At 41.2% G+C, this 19,835-nt stretch overlaps 2 protein-coding genes across 5 annotated transcripts in view; both read left to right on the forward strand.

Annotated features, from left to right (window-relative positions):
- Nucleotides 1–1,627, forward strand: part of arfgef3 (ARFGEF family member 3) — a 48,694-nt gene extending 47,067 nt beyond the window's left edge. For all 4 annotated transcript variants that reach the window (XM_082558030.1, XM_082558031.1, XM_082558033.1 and 1 more), the window contains exon 41: nt 152–1,627. In XM_082558030.1, the coding sequence (XP_082414156.1) occupies nt 152–343 (192 nt within the window). In that variant the 3' untranslated portion in view covers nt 344–1,627. The remainder of the gene's footprint in view (nt 1–151) is intronic.
- A 114-nt stretch (nt 1,628–1,741) lies between these two features.
- Nucleotides 1,742–13,476, forward strand: LOC309720860 (uncharacterized protein). The gene is made up of 3 exons (XM_082558055.1): nt 1,742–4,109; nt 9,573–9,778; nt 11,234–13,476. The coding sequence occupies exons 2-3, from the start codon at nt 9,668–9,670 to the stop codon at nt 11,708–11,710; spliced, it is 588 nt and encodes a 195-aa protein (XP_082414181.1). The 5' UTR covers nt 1,742–4,109; nt 9,573–9,667; the 3' UTR covers nt 11,711–13,476.
- Nucleotides 13,477–19,835: the final 6,359 nt, after the last annotated feature.

The following is a 19,835-nucleotide window of genomic DNA, read 5'->3' on the forward strand; positions in this document are numbered from 1 at the left end:
TTTGTGGGGACCAACAGCCTCATGTGGACCAAAATCCTTGTCCCCACAAGTTTGAAGGTCCCCTGTTTAAACCCTCTCGTATAAAGAAAGTTGGGTAAAAGTGAGGTCTGCATCTGCTTGTGAACTGATGTCTGTGTTCCTCCCTCTGCAGGCCTGGACCAACATGGTCCTGACCCTCCTGAACCAGGTCCTCCTACTGTCTGACTCCTCATTCCTGGCGCTCCAGCCGGCGCTCTACCCCTGCCTCAGCCAGCTCTCCTGCCACGTGACCGACGCCCGCGTTCGCCAGGCCCTGCGCGAATGGCTGGGCCGGGTCGGCAGACTCTATGACATCATTCTGTGATGTCGCAGCGATGAAATGCAAAAGCAGCGGCCGGAGGCTTCAAAGTGTCGGTCAGTGAGGGACATAAACAGATGAAATCAGAAATGCTGCCGTAGATTTTAGGAGCTGATGAATGATCGATGGTCCTCGCCAACATTTTGTTGTCAGGCAGTCATTAAGTGACATCAGTATGAAGGATTTGTTTCCTGATGAAGGATACGGTATGAGGAATAAAAATGTAACAGGCTTCTCTATATTATTTGAAATGTTTGAACTGGTTGAACTGTTTCCTGAACCCTGAACAGTGCAAAGAAACAAACACGGAGCTCTTAAATGTCATCTATGAGTTCTCAGTTTTTGAAGACTGATTGGCCGAATCCTAATTTTGGTCCAGCATTGTCATAAAGTCTCAACACGACAATCACAGAGGCTTTTGATAATATTTCCTCACCCTCGTGCTTCATTCGTGTCAGTGACTTCCAGGGGTTTTTAACACCCATGAAGAAGCAGCCATGTTTACATTCTTTGCATTGTTGCATCTCTTCATACGCTCGTCTCTATAACCTCTGTCATACTCTGTCACCACATACACGTTGTATTGCTCCGTAGCGCCACAGGTGGTCCAAACAGCTCTCCCCGGTGCCCGTTTGGATGCTTTAATCCTTTTTACAACCTGCTGCAAATTTACTTCCAGCTCATTTTTCACTCCCTTTTCCACAAACCCACATTGTATCCAGATGAGATTAGATGATGAGAAAACTGCCTGCTGGCTCTTTGGGAGGGGGCGTGTAGGGAGCTAGAAGACAAATGGTAGCGATGTATTCAGTGACGCCTGCGCTGTTGCTGCAGCGACTCTTACAGATGGTCTGGTGATGTCTGGGCACACAAATCCCATCTGATCACTTGCAAATAACAGCGCAGTCCTAAAGGTCCTATTTGAGAAACAAATCTGATTTGCCTGCTGTCTGAATAAAGCCCATGTCTCAGCTCAGCAGGTTTCTGAAAATCTCCACAGTGCTGAAGACGGGACCATAAACAAGCCAGTGAAATCCTGGAGATCACAAAGGTTCAGCTTAGAACTTTATTTTTATCCTGTTTTCCTTCTCAGAGTTCGGAGCGAGTGCTCATTGATCCTGATCACATGTGGCTCAGAGGTCTGTTTAAGCCTTCTGACATGAGTATTAATTATTTTAATCAAAGACGGCGCTCGGTGTGTGTTTTGATGTTTCATGCCAGCCGCATGTCCTTTTTCATATCATCTATTTATGCAAATATTTATTTGAAATATTTACTGTGTTGATAATATTTTTTTGCATATATGTGCTTGGAGCCTATTGGCTGTGACTGAAGGGGAAACCCTGAGTCTGACCCCACTGTCAGTGTTTCACCCCCCACCCCACAGGGGAAACCTGTATCCTTAAGCTTTTCCAACATTGTTGCTAATAGAGAGCAGGGGGTTGGTGACAAAGCCGCTTAATCAGAGCATCGTGTTTAACATCATCAGTAACTCATTTTTAAGTGACCAAAGAATTCCAATCGCCAAACGGAGGATTCACGATGTCTTTTGTATGGCGGTGCCTTCACATGACTTTCAGTCTTCATATTCTGTTTGTCACCATGTAACGTGTCTCAGTGTGGTTATATATGTGCGCCGATAACTTTCAGGTTAAAGTGAATGTTTTTGTCCTGCATCTAAAACAATACAAGAAAAGTTCAATAATAATCAACACCTGTCCTTTCAGCTCCTTACTGTCTATGATATTTAAATAACAGTCTTATCATTATTACCCTCTTATCATCAGTCATTTCCAAGAATAATGCCACATCTCTCACCTGGAAACCAACAGATGGATGAAAGTTTTGCCATCAGGTGCGTTTAGATCACGGAGAAAGAAACGTACTCCGAGCACGGAGTCAGCAAACTGAATGAACGTGCATTATCTCACTTTCACTAGTCCAGTTTGCCTCGATGAGCTGTAACTCTGCTGACCTCCATTCATGTGCATTTCAGGACAGATTATGAATGAATGAATGAAGAGAGTGCTGAACTGACGCTAACTTCAGCGGCTCGGCCCGTATCGAGGACAGGCGGGTGGGGCGGGGAGGGCGGCAGCATCTGATGCTCCTAAGAAGATTTACTCTCCTTTTTTCACCCACTTTGTCTACAGCGGAGACTCTTTCAGTGTTATTTGCTCTCTCTTCACTTGCTTCCTCACTTTGTCGGTCGCCTCATTCTCTCCTTTGTGCCAGCTGTCACCTCCTCCCTGGCAGCAATGCTTCCACTGGATGCTCCAAAAAAGCAAGCAGTCAGTGCCAAGCTGGGTCCTAATTTGATGCTTTAAAGTCATCAGCTTTTCCTGCTTTAGAAGCCGGAAAATCTTAAATCAACAACAGAGTTTTAAAGCTCACCGTCTTTATTTAATACAGGCTGGAACCAGTCACTGAGATCTTAAACGACTGCTGTTTCTGTTGCTTTGCTTTAACATGTGTTTAATATTTATGTCATGTGGCTTCATTAGCTTTTGTTGCCACAGACGAGGCGTCGAGGAACCGGACAACTCTAAAACCAAAGTGATGCCAAAGAATTCTTGTTGAAGAACTCATTTTACATTTTATTGAGACGTGAATTTCTTAACTCCAGGGAGAGAAAAGGGAACAGCTGCTGGGTGTGGTTGTATACGTTTTGTCCCTCTTATGGGACAGCCTGTTAGGCTAGTGATACTGTAGGAGCCACAACCACATGGGCACGCATACTCTCAACTTTCTATTCTTACCCCCAGCTACAGGAACTATAACCTGTCATCCCCTGTGAAGGAGATGTTTGTGCCTGTCAGTCGGCCTCTGCTACAGTGAACTCATCTCTTTAACGTAGGTGAAGCTCAAAGACTATAATCCACCCCAGCACGTGGTGCTGCATTATTGTGGACAACTAATGCTACAACCAGACAGACTCTTCCTATTGGAATCCTTTTTACCTTAGACTCAAGTTATACATATATACTCTAACAAACAGCCGAGTCCCAAACAGTTGATTATGTTCTTTTGGACATAGTGCTGCTAGTTTCAGTCATTACACAAATATAGGATTAAGGAAACCTGCAGTCAGCTGAGACTGAAGAAGTCACCTGGATGATGACGAAATGTCTCTCCCACTAAAGACGTCCAGATGAACAGAATCAGCTTTTTGGGATTTACTCACCTGGATGATGGAGCGTGCATCAAGACAACCCCCTGGGTGCTTCATGGTTGATTTTTGCCACCCTATCACACACACACAAAACCTCCGCAGATGAAAAATGAAGCCAATGCTGCAGTTCTTCTTCTGAGTCCTTGCAGACTGTGATTAAATGGCCCACTTAACAGCAGATGTTTAAAGCCTGCCACAAAAGACTGTCTTGTCTCTTGTTTGGTTCCCTCCCCGAGAGCTGCTCTGCATGGGGTGAAGACTTAAACGTTATTTGGGGATAATTAAGGACTCGACCGCTTTGATGCTGGTTTCACTTCCAGTAATTGGGAGTCACTGAGCCAGACCTCTCGCCTGTGCTGTTGGTGTCTTTCAAAGAATTTCCAGTGAAAAAAAAAATAGGACTTAGCTGTACAGCTTTTAATCTTAAAAGTCCTGCCAAGAGTCTCCTCCAGTTAAAAATCTCCCATCCTCCTTGCCTGTGAGGTGCAGAGTCCACTACAGGTGCACCTTGTTAATCAAGCACACTAGTGTATGCACTTCTGCACTTCTGGCTCCACCTGCACAGAGACTGCTACAATGCTTGGTTTGAGGCTTCAGAATGTGAGTTTGCACGTTTTAAATGAGGTGGCTGCTAAGTCAATTTTTTTTACACGTATTGTTGATGTGATTGTGTATTTATGGACCTCAGCTCATCCATGAGAAACAAGAAAACATTAAACAAAATTCAGTTTTATTCTTTGTCTTTAACCCGAGCCCTGCATCAGAATGCAGAATATCGACAGCATCGGTTGGAAGGTCGTGCTCTAATTCTGGCCTCCTTCTTGTGGGGCTGCTACGTTGCAGCATTAGCACGTCTCGCCACTCTGTTGTGTCTCAGCTGACTTTGCTGTCCCTCAGCCCCTCCCGGTGTCCCTGACCCGTCCCCATTTGTCCCTGTTGTTCGAGGGCGAGCAGCAACTGGACAGATGTTGTGGGCCATCAGTGTGATCAGCAATAGTGAAGGGAAAGGATTTAGTGGGTGTTAAAGCTGTGACAGTGTTTCCATCAGCTGATGTGTCAGCGTCATGCAACGACACCGCACCAGCAGTTTGTGCTGATGGCGCCCGTGCTCCTCTAGGTGTTTGCTCTGATTGGTTCTCTGCTTTCACTTTGCCCACGACATTATTTGTAACGCCGAGTCCAGAGATTAATCTTTTGTCTGCGTTTTTTACTTTTACAGCCAACGTACATTTGAAATGTTGAGCTGAGATTAAGAGGGCTTGAACCACAGTCGCTGTGGCTGCTGCTCAGTGCAGCTCATCGCCACAACAAACTTTATCTGCACTCTAAGCAGATTTGATGCTCTTGGGTAAACTCGCTGCTGACAAGAAGCTGCAAATCCGTCTACGTGTTCCACGAGTCTTTGTTTGATTCTAAGCTCTTATTGCTTTCTGATTCAAGATACTGACAGCTCCTTCTTCTCTCCAATTCCTGGGAATTTGTAATATTGTTTCTACTATTGATTTACAGTAAAATCAACACATTGGTGACTTTATTGAGGGATTACTGATGGAAGAGGCAGTGCCTTACTGCATTCACTTTCCAGAGATCAGATTGAGACAAAAAAAAAGAGAAAACATTGTTTGGAGAACTCAGTATACGTCTGAGTGATTTGGCTGACAGTTTAAAGACCGACTCCCTTGTTTGTCTGAGAAATGTACACATATCTAAGGCTTGAGCTTTCAGGGCATCTGGGTGATTGACTGAGAGCGTAGGAGTAAAAGCAGCTTTGACTATTCTGTCATTTTGTCTGACACGGATGGACAAAGTTTCTACGCGACCCAGACATCTGACACAGTTTCCACAGTGAAAGGTCATATGACAGAGGAAGTCATGAGAACATACAGAAACAGAAAAATATAAAAGAATAATCAAATAAAAGTTCTTAGACGTGTACTTTGCAGAAATATTGTGTCGGTAAATGTTTGAATTTGATTAGTTTTTAATTTTTGATGGACAATCGTGGGAAAAGATTTGGGTTATGTGTTTGCATTTTTTTAAAAAAATGCAAAGTCAGGCTTTATCAGGTTTTTGGGGCCGAGATGATGGTAAAGAAGACAGCATAAATTTGTCTTTAAGTCCCGGCCATTAGAGCAGAAATGAGATTTGTTATTTTCCTCTGCGTTTGTTTTTATTTGGTTTCATTGCTCTGTCCTGGGACCTCCTCACTCTTCTGTGTGCATAGACAGAAAGCCAGAGTGTCTGTAACATCAGACTTGATCAATCAGGAGGAGCTGGGGTAGAGTGGGTTCCAAAGCAGCTTGCAGATATGCAGCAGATGTGGGTGTAGATAACACATTCAACTGACAAATCTGACACGGTGTGCTATTTATGCTGTTTGAGGAGTAATCAGGAGATGATCAGAAGGAAGAAAAACATAATTACTGCTCACAAAGACGAAGCCACTAATATGGTTTCTGGTGCTTCATTTAACCAGTCATTGGCCGTTGAAGTGTGCAGTCTTGCCGCTGTGATATTTCCTGTGAAAATGTTTGCAGTTTCTTCTACACTGATGGAAAAGAGGTTAAACTGAACCAGATGTTGGCATCAACAAACTTGAAGCTGTCAGAAAAAGTGGATCTACTGTGTAAACTTGTGTTGATCTTATCATTTGACTCTGACATTAACCAAATGGTTGGTGTTTGATTTCATATCCTGTGTTCCAGAGACCAGGTGGTCTACATATATTTTCTTTCTCTCACTGAAGATCAGTTATGGCTACTGTCTATAAATGCTTACAAAGTAAACAATCACCACCAGAGAAAATGGTAAAAGTCTTTGTTTGACTGATGGTACAAATATAAAACACAACCGTGGGTGTCCCTGCAGGTGAAGGTGCAGAGTCTTTACGATGTGACTTCAGGCTCTCTGCTCATTCACTCAGGTTGTTTTGTCCGTTTGCTTCCTTCACTGACCTCAGATGCTCTGCTGCCCGACCTGTGAGCGCCGGCTCTGCTAATGTCGTGACTGTGATTTCTAAAAGTGCATTTTTTTCTGCTTTTGATATTAAAGAACAGCAGCTGTAAGATTTTCTCCTGGTGTTTCTAACCTGCTCTGGCTTCTCTCTTCTGTCCCGAGCGCAGCTGTGTAAGTGCTGTAAGTTGTAAAGTGCTTTCTCTGCAGGCTTGTCTGCTCTGTGTTGCAAATTAAAAGCAGTTTGCCCCAAATGTTTGGCATTGTGTTTTATATCTGATGATGATGATCAAATGCACTCCAAAGTTTGGATGTCTTCAATCCAATCTGAAAGTGATGATTTTAACAGTAAAAAGGATTTTTGTGCAGAATAAACAAAACCAGCTGTAATGTTTTAGTTACGGAGCTTAGGGGGATTTTTTGATTTTGTTATTGCTGACGGTTTGGCTTTGGTTCCATTTGCACATTGTTGGAGTCTGTGTGCTAAGCCGAGCTGACACACTGCGATTTGCTGAATACATGAAAGTGGTATTAGAGCTGTCCTTGCCAAAAGATCAAAACGGTTGGAGATTTATAGAACAAGGCTCACAAATTAGTGAAACCTGTTTATATATACGCTGTATGTTTAAGTTATATGCCAGAAGCATTCACTCGTCTGCCTTCAAACACATATGAACTTGACTGACATCCCATTCTTAACCCATAGAGTTTAATGGAAGGTTTGGGAATGTTTATGGGAATTTTTCACCATTCTTCCAGAAGTGCATTTGTGAGTTCAGACACTGATGTTGGACGAGAAGGCCTGGCTTGTATCAGGTTGAGGTCAGGACTCTGCGCAGGCCAGTCAAGTTCAGCCACACCACGCTCGCTTATCCATGTCTTTATGGACCTGCTTTTGTGCACTGGTGCGCAGTCATGTTGGAACAACAAGGAGCCATCCCCAAACTGTTCCCACAAAGTTGGGAGCATGAAAATGTCCAAGATGTCTTGATAAGCTGAAGTATTAAAAAAAAAACCCACTTTTTTTCTGGCAAACCCAAACCCCGACTCAGATTGGCAAACAGATTTGTGATTCCGGAGAACATGTCTCCACTGCTCTGGAATCCGCTGGCAGCAGGACCAATCGCTTCCACTTTGTTATAACACCACTGACAACTGACTGTGGAATATTTAGGAATGAGGAAATGTCACGACTCGACTTGTTGCACAGGTGGCATCCTATTACGGCACCATGCTGAAATTCACTCAGCAGTCTGCATGCAGAGGTGTTTTATACACCTCTGCTCACGGAAGTGATTGGAACAACTGAATTCAATGATGTGAATGGGCAAGTCAAGACTTTTGCCAATATAGTGTATTTGTGAGGATTATAAATGTGCCTCTTTTACCTTTCTAAGAGTAATATTAATTGGAACTAATACTGGCTGACCATATGAAAGCATGTGTCTTTTGCCTGAGACGGTCATACCATAACCAGGTGGTTTGCCTTCTTGCTGTAGTTGTTGTGGTTGTGACTTCAATTCTCCTAAACCTTTGTTTTACTGAAAATGAAATATTCATTCATTCATTCATTTTGCATGTGAAAGCGTATTTTCTGCCTGGTATTTAGAAGAAAACAGATGATACCCCATCATTAAAAGACAGTTTCCAAAGTTACAGAGTCACATAAATCCATCCAAAAGTTACTTTCATTCAGTTTATATAGCGCCAAATCTCTACACTTGCCTCAAGGTGCTTTATTTCTTTATTTTGTAAGGCTGAGACTGTATTGGTCCCCTTTTAGACCCATTTACTTTGAATACAACACAGCCACATACACAACTGTGTTGTGTGAACAAGTTGCCCCCCCCCCCAAAAAAAAAAAAAAAAAGTGTAGTCCTACCAATTTAACCATGGACAGAAACATAAATAACAGCATTTTATACCACAATAAATTGTTTAATGTCTCAATTGAAAACATTAACTATTCATCTTGCTTCTCCTCTTTTTCTTCTTTCCTAAGAGTTTCAGTTCCAAAATAATCCTGCAGTTTTAAGAAAACCTGAACAAAAGTTGTATCGAAATGTGGAACTTGGTTGAGAATGGCGTGCTATGACTATTGGCAGCAGCCCTGTGACAGACTGGCGACCTGTCCAGAGTGTACCCTGTCTCTTGTCCTGTGCTAGCGGGGATAGGCTCCAGCCCCCCCGCGACCCTGACAGGGATAAGCGAAGAGGATGGATGGACTATTGGCAGCGATTTATTGTACAGTTTTTACCAAACCTGTAAACCCGTGATATACTTTCCTCTTCCACACTTTTAAATGACTTGTAAATTGTCTCAAAGTGTGTAAAACCTTTCTCAGACTTACTTTATATCCCAGAAATGTTGAGAAAAGTTTCATCAGATCACAAAGATTTTTCACTTTTGGTCTTCTTGATATTCACAGAAAAAGTGATTCCCCCGAGCACTCTGAGTGACAGAGAGTCATCCACTGGAGTTAAAGCTTCCTGATTGTCTCACTCTTTACACCGATCATTTGAATGTATCCACTACACACCCAGTGAGACACATTATGTCAGATTTTCTTTGTTATTGCTTATCTGGACCTTTCAAACAATCGACACAGTCATTACTGTTAAACAGCAACAATCTTACTACATGTAAAAATCATTCAAAGTGTTGATTTTAGCTTCTGATGGCTCCTCGTTGCTCTCACTGACTGAAATTTCTTTGTCAGTGTGTCAGCGAGCGTTAAATATTCAAATAATATGTAATGAATGCTTGTGAGTTAATTATAGATGCAAAAAAATAGAGTGCTTACTGTCTACTGTTCTCTAACTCATCTACTTTGCTTATTTACTTAATTGTGTTTGGAACCGTAAATGCAGTTTTTTCCTATTAGTTTATACATCTTATCCTTCAACACAGATTTGTAACGTCTCCTAATGCATATTTTTGGAAGCACGCGATCTCTCTGCCCCCAATAAAAACACACCATAGTTTTAAAAAAAAGAAAAATCCTGGAAACACCCTCTGCTGTGACCCACTGGGACCAGTGATGTGTCTGTTCTCTGCTGGACTGTCTGCTGCCCTCATTTCTCTGCTGTCCCTCCCTCCTCCCCCTCCCAGATATATTTAAGGCTGATCACTTCAGCGGTGCAGTCGGTGCTAACCCTCTGAGCTGTCAACAGACCCGTCGGCTTCGGATCCTGAAACTTTCCACCATGCGGTCTCTGCTGGAGAGCAGCTGGAGGAAGTTTGGACCCGCTGGCCGGGACTCTCTAGACTGGTCATCCGGACCCTCGGCTCTGCCTTCCACTGACAGACAGGCACCGGTGAGTTCGCGCAGACGTCGATGATTTTATTTTTATTATTAAACATGCTGTCAGTGGTTTTTTTTCATCAGTTCATAATTTAATCTGAAAATATGTCATTTGAAAAATTAAATGCAGTGACACAAATGTGAGCGTCCACGTAATAAAATTAAATATTAATAATTGTCGAACTGATGGAGAGATGTTACAAAGCTTGCACAACAAAAACGTGTCACTTCAAAGATTCTCTGCAGAGTTATACTTCTAGCTTTTAGAAATGTTACTTATATGAAGCTATGAAGACACGATTCTTGGCATTCGATGAGACGGCAGAAATAAAATTTTGCATTGATACTTGAATCCAGTTTTATTTCATTAGTTTTATCTGATCTTAATGTGTTTTTAATCACACTGCCTAAAATCCAGATTGGAAAAAATGCAGATGTGTAGAACTGGAAGACATCCTTTAAAGACTTCTTTCAGTTACTTTCCAACAACAATATGTAACAACATCAGCTTTATTTCAATAAATTTTGGATGTTTTAACATTTATTTAACAACAAGTCATTTATTAAAACTGCTGTCTGGTAAAAGACAACGTCTCCCATCTCATGTTTACTCTTCATTCTTAGCTTTTACAGTGCACATATGCTCCAAATAAAAATAACATCAGGAGGCGGTGTGCTCAGCCTCACAATACTTTTTTTTTTTTTTTAAATGGACATTTTGGAATCACTATACAATACCATCAACTTCAGCAATTTGTCACTACATATATTTTTTTTCTATATTTAAACAACTAAAATATCCATACAAAAAGAATGAAAGAAGAAAGAAAAAAGAAGCAAAACAGGAAACAATAAATAAATAAATAAAAGATACATAAGGAAAAAGAAAAATGAAAGAAAAAAATGTAGGGAGTGTGTTTTTGTTTCCATTAATATAACTAATATTTCCTCTAGTCTTCTAGTAGTTAACAAAGTCAAAATCTAGAGCCAAAGCAAAAACTGGCCTGCGTTTTTTATGTAGTCCATCCATTTCTTCCATCGTGATACCAACAGCTCCCTCTTGTAGTTCACATCTGCTGTCATTTTCTCCGTTCTGTAAATGTCCATTGTGATGTTCATCCACATGTTCATAGTTGGGCTCTCTGAAGAAAGACATTTTTTTGTGATGGCTTTCTTGCCTGCTGCCAGTAAAATATTAAACAAGTATTTATCGTTCTTTGTCCATCCTTCTGGCATAAGTCCACCCTCACAATGCTACACATTCACATGTGCAAAGAGGAGATCAGCAGAAGTTCGGCACGGACAGCTCCCTCTGCTGGACAAAGTTTTTATGGCGCCTAAATGACCTCTGTTAAATCTGTGACTTCTGCACTTTATATTCCTTAACTACTACTACTACTACTACTACTACTAATAATAATAATAATAATAATAATAATAATAACAACATCTTGTGTCTGACTCACAGAACCAGAGTTTTGATGAGGCCATCTTCAGCGGTGGATCAGTCACCTATATCGTCATAGCAAGCATCTCCTTCCTCGTCCTCTTCATTAGCATCCTCGGCTTCGTGGTCTGCCGCCGAAGGAGGGGCTTCAGCTTCAATGGAAAGCTGGGATTGGCTAACGTGATCGCCTTGGAGGACCTACAGGACCCAGAGAGGAACTGCGAGCTGCTGTCCTCCCTCCGCAGCAACAGAGGTCCACTTCCCAGCTCAAGCTCCGAGCAGGACGTGACAGACGGCGTATTCCTCATGGTCTATCTGCCCTCTCCGTATGAACAGACCCTCACCAGGATTGCCAGAGCTGCTAGCACAAGCAGCTCAAAAGATGCAGAGCTGCTCCCTCCAAGTCCAGGGCCAGAGGCACGCTGTGGAGATGATGAAGAAGGGATGATGATGGTGATGAATGACAGGAGGGCAATCATAGAAGAAGTCAAAGACTGAATCAAAACTGAAATTAAAAGAAGAGACCTAAGATGTGAATGAAAACACTTCCAGTTGAGGACATAGGAATCTAACATATTACTTACCAAGACTACATCCCAAATCACCCTATTAAGTATATTAAAAATAAAATAATACTACAAAAACAAATGAGCCAAGAAGAGCTTCTGGGCCCTGTGCTGCTGCATGAAGATCTTCTAAACTGGTTTTTATACTGAATAATGTGACTGGGATCCAGGAAACGGGCATCTCCAAACTTCCTTTGGATGACATCCTCAGTGATTTTTACCTTAATGGACAAATGTGCTAAATATTTATAACTCTGACACAGAATGGTTTTTTTTTCTTTGTTAACAAAGCCCTCTACGCCATAAGCACCAAGCACAGTTTAAAAAAGCCACACAGACTTGTACACAATATTCTTACCATTTACATCATTCCTCATAAGTTAGTGTGATAATTTCTCCTGTTTGTACTTAACATTGTAAAAGTGTTCACGTGGATAACAAACATGCTATTTTTATTATTGTGTGTTTTACCTGTGACACAGCTGTAGGAGCCTTTAGACTTTAGTGAGCAGTAGTGGTAACAGGACAGTTTTATAATGCTGACATTCGTATTTATTTTTACTGTGTAATAATCACAAACAATAAAGTGAAGCGATCCCTGTGTCCCACTGTTTATTACTGTATCCTCCTCACATACAGGAATTTGTACAGATAGCAGACACACAGTTAGGTCCATAAATATTCTGACTTTTTTTTCTGTTTAATTTTGGTTCTGTACGTTCCCACAGTGAATTTTAAATTTTAAATGAAACAACTCAGATGCAGTTGAAGTGCAGACTTCCAGCTTTAATTCAGTGGGTTGAACAAAAAGATTGCATTAAAAACTATTGAGGAACTAGAAGATTTGAACACATTCCCTTCATTTCAGCAGCTCAAAAGTAATTGGACAAATTAAATAACTGAAAGTAAAAAAATAAAAATAAAAATACTTGGTCAAAATGCCTTCTGTCACATCATCAGTAAACACTAGTGTCTCAGTGCCACACCCAAGCCATCACACTGGCTCCACCATGCTGTTTTTGATCATATTGTGTTCCATGCCGGTTTTGTTGCCATCATTCTGGCATTCGTTGATCTTGGTGTCATGTGTGAAAAGAATATTTTTCCAGAACTGTTCTGTCTTATTTCGATTTTTTTTTCTATTGTTGAGGCTTATGAGTGGCTTGGACTTTGCAGTGAATCCTCTGTATTTACTTTTATGTAGTCTTCTCTTTATGGTAGACTTGGATATTGATATGGACGTTCCTTTTGTTTTGCTGAGTTCACAATGCTGTCTTGCTTTCTCAGGATGTACAAAAGTGTAGATTTTCATCATCATCATCATCATTGTTTATTTGTATAGCACTTTAAGAACACACCAGGCAGACCAAAGTGCTGAACAACACAGATCAAAAAAACTAACAAATTAAAAATACCATAAAATCATAAAAAAATTAAATAAATAAGAAAGGTGTCAGTTTCCTACAGAGTTAAAAGCCAGGGAATAAAAATAAGTTTTCAATATGGACTTAAAGACCTGCACTGATGATGCTTGTTTAATTCGGAGGGGAAGGTGATTCCAGAGCATCGGAGCTGGAATTGAAAACGCTCGGTCTCCTCTGCATTTCAGCTGCGACTTAGGGACCGACGGCAGCAGCTGCTCAGCTGAACGAAGCATGCGAGGAGGAACATGTGGCTTCGGTAAATCAGATAAGTAGACAGGAGCCAGACCATTTAAAGTTTTCAAAACCAATAAAAGGACTTTAAAACGAACCCTAAATTCAATGGGAAGCCAATGCAAGTGTTGTGGAAGTTTTCCATTTAAATAAAGCCTGCAGACGAGCGGTGAGCAGTAGCTAGCATTCTTTAATCAAAACACAAAGAACACTTTGAGTCATGGTCCAATTACTTTTGGTCCATTTAAAAGAGGACGGCACATTTTAAGGAGCTGAAACTCCTAAACCATTCATCCAGTTCGAGTGTGGACACCCTCAAATGAAAGCTGAGAGTCAACACAATATTTTCATGTCCGTTATATAAAAAACAAAACTTGTGTCACTGTGCAAACATATATGGACCTAACTGTCTTTGGTCCTAAGTTATGGGACTAAAAAGTGCCTGACATGGCCCAAATCAAGAACTGGGCTTGACAATAGGTCAGAATAAGGCTATATCCCAATTCAGGGTCTGCAGCCTTAAAGGCCGCATTTTAAGGCCGATTACATCACAGCGACGCGACGAAGGCTGTCCCAATTCAAAGGCTGCTCCATAGAAATGCAGGCCTCAAAGGCGTCTTTTACTTCCCTGAATTTTAAGGATGGCCCAACAAATCCCAGAATGCATAGCGCGGCGGTGGTGTTATTTAACCCCGATTTTTTTGTCCCCATGACAGAACAGAGAAAACCGACTCATAGTGTGTTAAAACATTTATATTTCTTTTTATTCAATCATCTTCCGGAAGAGAGAGACCCCTGCACAGCTCAAACGCCAGCTGCAAGAGCTCTAACATTAGAATCATAAACTGTGCCTCATATAGGTTTTATTTTGGTACGTTACACGTCACACAGTTTCAAACATGGCTTATATGGAAAGTTCCTCCGTTCTGTGTCTTATCTATTAATATATCTGTGCACTAAAACTTCCTGTTTTTCAGTCTGGCTGAGCACTTTGTGAGTCAAAAGTGGCCTTGCTCTACAAGCCTTCATTATTAAAGTACATAAAACAATATAATAGGAAAATAAGGATACTAAGGATATTGATTTCATGACGTGTGGATGATTTTGCGGGAAAAAAAACGGTGGAAAAGGGGCGCCCGAAGAGTAAACATGTGCAAATGTTTAATAACTTAGAACATTAAAACATTACTGTTGGTCACATGTCAGCAAAGTTATGTGACATTAGTGGCGTTTGTACTAACTTGGTTTTAAAGCCTTTAAAATATACGCCGTTCAATAGTTGACCTTAATCTTACAGAGAATGTGATGATTTCATGGATATTTAAAGTAAGCACTGAGACAAATTTAGTAATGCCAACATATTCAATATTTGTCTCTTATATATAATACATTTATATATACACAGTGTCAAATGAACCTTTCTTTGAGTGAAGATTTAAGGTGACAGGAAATATAAATAAATGCAGCTTGAATCTTTACTGAAGCTCAGTATTTGAAACAGTCATTCACTGCTGTAATAACTAATAATGATTGAAATTATAACTTTAATATTGGCCATATTATATTTACATTACCACAGTGAGATGACTTTAGTCTCATGAACAACATGAGCTAATTGTTATTTACTAGCTAATCTTAAATGACTGTTCAGCACAGAAATGAAGCCCAACAATCATGGTTCACAGTCCCGTGGTCTCAGCTTCAGATACTTATCAAATCGAAGCTCATGTAGAAACAAACAAACACATGAACAAAAGATTTTCTCCTTCATTTCTGTCAAACACAGCTGTATGAAACGTTTCCAGCTGTTAGTATCATGGTTGCTAGGCAACCTGGGCATCGCGACAGAGGCTAGACCGTCCCATTTCACAAGCCTCGCACTTCCGACCTTAGTGGTCTTTGAGTACGCGGCCCTTGTGGACCGTTAAGGCTGCAAACCCTGAATTGGGATACAGCCTTCGTGTTGTGTGGAATAGATGTGGCCCAAAGTCAAATCATGACTCACCTTGAGTCAGTGCGGTGGGTGTGGCCACTTTTGGAGAAACATCTACTAATTAGATCCTGATCATTACTCAGGAGCTTTTTGAAGCATATACCGTGTCAACCTGTTTGCCATATGTCTGATAATGTTAGTTATACTGATTTAATTTGGCACTCTTCATCCCCTGACTTAAAATAAGAAGTAGACACACTGTTTTGCCTGAAATATTGACTCGCCCATCCGAATCATTGAGTTCAGGTGTTCCAATCACTTGCATGCCCACAGGTGTATAAAATCAAGCACCTAGGCATTCAGACTGCTTCTACAAACATTTGTGGAAGAATAGGTCGCTCTCAGCAGCTCAGCATGAAAGTGGGAGGCCGTGTGAAATCACAGAGTGGGGTCAGCAGATACTGAGGCACAGTTTGCTAACTTTCACCTCCAAACTTCATGTGGCCATCGTATTAGCTCAAGAACAGTATAGAGATCATCATAGAATGGGCTTCATGGGAGAGCATGGATCCCATATCTATCTATTAAAAATGAGGACTTACAAATAAGCTTTAGATTTCCAGTTTATCAAATCCCACTGAGCAGTCCTTCCCTTTGTTGCGGAAGTTTTCCATTTAAATAAAGCCTGCAGACGAGCGGTGAGAGGTAGCTAACATTCTTTAATCAAAACACAAAGAACAGACAACCAAGTTGGTGGAAAGCCTGCATGACCGCGGGGCAGACGGTCAGCAGAGTCTCCCTGAGCCTAGCATGGCTCTCAGTTAAAGACCTTCAGGAACAAAAGGCAGTACACAGCTGTTTCGCACCTTAAGGTTCACACTCCCTTGCTACCTCCCAGAGTCCTCGAAGAGACAAAGGCTACGTTCACACTGCAGGTCTTAATGATAAATTCAGATTTTTTGATCAAATCCGATGTTTTTGTCTGCTTGTTCACACTACAAATAAAATGCGACAGCAAACGCGCTCTAGTGTGAACGCTCAAAGCGGCCGCATGCGCAAAACGAGACGTCACACACAACGCGCTCTGTTTAGACCCAGAGCAACAGTATTGTTTGACTGATGGCCTTAATATAAAGACTTTGGACTTTACGTTTCCCAATTTTTGCTTTAAGTTATTTTGTTATTTACATAATAATGTAAATAACCTAATAATGATCCTTATTGCTGTTTTAGAGGAGCGCTGCTTCAAAGGATAGCTGCAGATTTCTGTCAGAATCTGCAGATTATACAGTACAAATAAAATGTTCACGTTTCTCCAACGTTGTCTTACCAACAGTTTCACTAACATCTACACTGGATGGACAGGAAGCGTTCACGATGTCTTCTGCGGCGCTGATAATTGCCGTCTGTCTTGTGTCAGGGACGTAAAAGACGGATTTAATGCAACATGACCATCAAACAGCAGTCGCTTTCTAAAACATCGGATATGTATCGGATTCAGTACAACATACGAAAGTGACCCAGATCGGATTTGAAAATATCGGATTTGTGCCGTTCACACTGTCACACCATGATCGGATATGGGTCGCATAGGGTCAAAAAAAAAATCCGATTTGATGCGCTTTCGCCTGCAGTGTGAACGTAGCGAAAAGACTCTTCCTGTGGAGTTGTCTGCTTCCCCCAACTTCCTTACTAGACCTCCACCATTTGTCTTACTGTATGAGTGTGAGACATGTTAAAATCCAGTGGCACCAAAGCATTATACAATAAAATAATGTGATTAATACATAAATAAAATAAATTCCTATACACCTTTAAATCTAACCTCCCTTCTTCCCCTCCCGTCCTGTCTTTCTTTCTTAGCTTTCTCCATCTCTGAGTGAAGTTAGCTCTCTTACTTTTCTCTTTCTGTGAAATAAACAGCTGGACTTTGAGCTGCAACACACTGTGAGACAAACTGCACACAAACAGTTTGTGTGTTTGCTGATGTTTGTTGAGCTGATTTAAAAACGCTGCATTTGAAATTACCTGACAAAATGTTTTTACCTTTATGCTGCTCCTCTTCTGTAGAGCTAGCTAGATGCTGAGTGACCACAACCACAACCACAGCATATGAACAACAAAATTAATGGTCCTCCTTAACCCCTGACTATAGAGCTGTGAATTATCCATAAATGATATAGTTTCCTCTCTTTGTATGCCATAAAATGGACTGGTATACTGATAGATTTCCTTTCATGTGTTACAGTTTAAGCTCAAATCAGTACAGATACGTGAAAATTCTACTAAAATACATCAACAAAGTATTTGTGCTTTGTTAGTTCCCACTGTGGAGCAGGGAAATTATTTTACTGCTATTGTTAAATAATTGTCATTATTACCATTGCATTAATAATATAATCTGGAGTTTATATTGCATTCAGGGGTTGAACAGTGTGTGTCTTTCAGAAAGGCTAAAAGTCACAGGAAGAAGGCCTTAAGATGCTTATGCACACAGTTATTATGCTTAGTAGAGGTTCTTGATTAAAACATTTATTTAGTAAAAGTCATATCCATAGTTTCAGTTCGATTATTACATATACGAGAGTGGTTTCTGTCTCTCTGTCTGGTGAGGGGTCAGGAGCTAGTCGCGAGGTGAAACAGGGTGCAATTGTGGTTAGCACACAGACGCAGACACACACACACTTGAGGTGTCAAGATGACAAGCGAGCATCCGGCAGTGACAGGATGCACCTGTTATGAAGATGGAAGACGATGTTCTTTTAAACTGTGTTAAAAGGTCATTGTGGTTTTGATTTGACGTATGTATATATCCTGTCTGTGACGTATGAAGGGGCGTCAGTAATTCAAACACTGATGCTATAAAATATCTGTTCATGCTTTGATTAAGTCGAGGACTACTGGCTGTCTGCGTACAGAGTGTCTTCCCACACGTGTGTTCATTAAAATCATTGTTTGACCAAGACCTTCTGGATCATGGGTGGTGTGTACTCTCCTTCCTCAATTTTGAATCTTAACACCACCTTTACAGATGGCATTCTGGAAGATTAAACACACTCCCAAACCTTGTGGAGAGTCTTTTATATAAGCAACAGGGCGGCCGACATCATAACAAACCCTATGGATTAAAAATGAGATGCCACTCAAGTTCATATGCATGTGAACGCAGACAAGCTAATATTTTTGGTAATATACTGAGAGAAGATTAAGTGCTGCTCAGATGAACTGATGACCAACAGCAGGTCAACAACAACTCCATTTTAATCAGCCAAAGGAAAAGATTAGCCGCATTAGGAAATGACTCATTTGATGTTGTTTTAGTGCTTCTGTTTCCTGCTTTGTGGCAAAAAACCCGACACACAAATAGAGAAAAACGTTAATTTTTTTTTGTTTTGACATCCTGCACTGAAAAACAGCAGCGTGTCATTTGCAGTTAAAAGAAGCTAAATAAAACATCAGTGTTGTGGTTAGTGTCCCCTAAGCTGAAACACATGATCTCATTAACTGACACAGGCTAACCCTATGACTGCTACTCTGGCTAATGTTGCTGTCTGGTGGCTCGCTTTGACCACAGTTTGAATAATTTAAATAGTGGACGCAACACGGGCAGCTGGGGAGTGGAAGGAAATCAAAAGCACAAAAAGTGAAAAGCAGAATTTTAATTTCTTATATTTACGTTAGTGAAGTTTCCCTCCATTCACCAATCAGAGACAGCACAGTGTCCCGGATACACATCAGCTGAATCTGTTTAGGACTAATTACACACCTCGATCCTTCCACAAAACACAAATGGAGCCCTCATGCCAGCTTGGGCTGGGCCATATCATACCGTTCACGGTAAAACCGGTATAATGTTGGGCAACAATAAGAAAATGAAATATGGCGATAGAATATGGGTAAAACGCGCATGCGCAGTGCCTTTGTTTTCATACGCACATGGCCGAAAAAGCACGGCGGCGACTGAGAATGAGAAGGGCGAAAGCAGATCGTTGAATGAAACGATGAACCTAAACTGGTTTGTAAAAATGCTGCAACTTCAGTGGTGTGGAACTGCTTTAGCTTTCGTCCGTCAGATACACAACAAAGCACTATTTTTGGTAGCAGCGGGCCGTCGTCATTACCGTGTTGTTTGGAAAATACGGCGCACTTAAAATCAATCCTTTGATTTTTCTGAAAGTCGACAGTGCCCCTTATAATCCCGTGCGCCTTATGTATGAACTCTGGTTGTGTTTACTGACCTCAAAACGATTTTATGTGCACGGCGCTCGAAAATCTGTCAAATGTTTTAGTGCGACTTTGCTAAGCATCGAAGCCGCACCGCTTGATGGATTGTCGGAGCATTACGGCTGTCGTAGGCAGGAGCCTCACGAAGTGATACGTGCTGTGCTTCAACATAATATTACCGTATTGTGTGTGTGTATAAGCTCTTTTTAAGTTCTGTGGATATTATACATGGTTATGCTGAGGAT

The sequence above is a fragment of the Aulonocara stuartgranti genome (assembly GCF_965226115.1).
Source record: "Aulonocara stuartgranti genome assembly, chromosome: 13".
Lineage (NCBI taxonomy): Eukaryota > Metazoa > Chordata > Actinopteri > Cichliformes > Cichlidae > Aulonocara > Aulonocara stuartgranti.

Bases quoted from the DNA above. Each gene is read 5' to 3' on its own strand.
- LOC309720860 (XM_082558055.1), top strand. From the start codon at position 9,668: ATGCGGTCTCTGCTGGAGAGCAGCTGGAGGAAGTTTGGACCCGCTGGC. The intron at 9,779-11,233 runs GTGAGTTCGCGC...TCTGACTCACAG, and splicing joins CCACTGACAGACAGGCACCG to AACCAGAGTTTTGATGAGGC.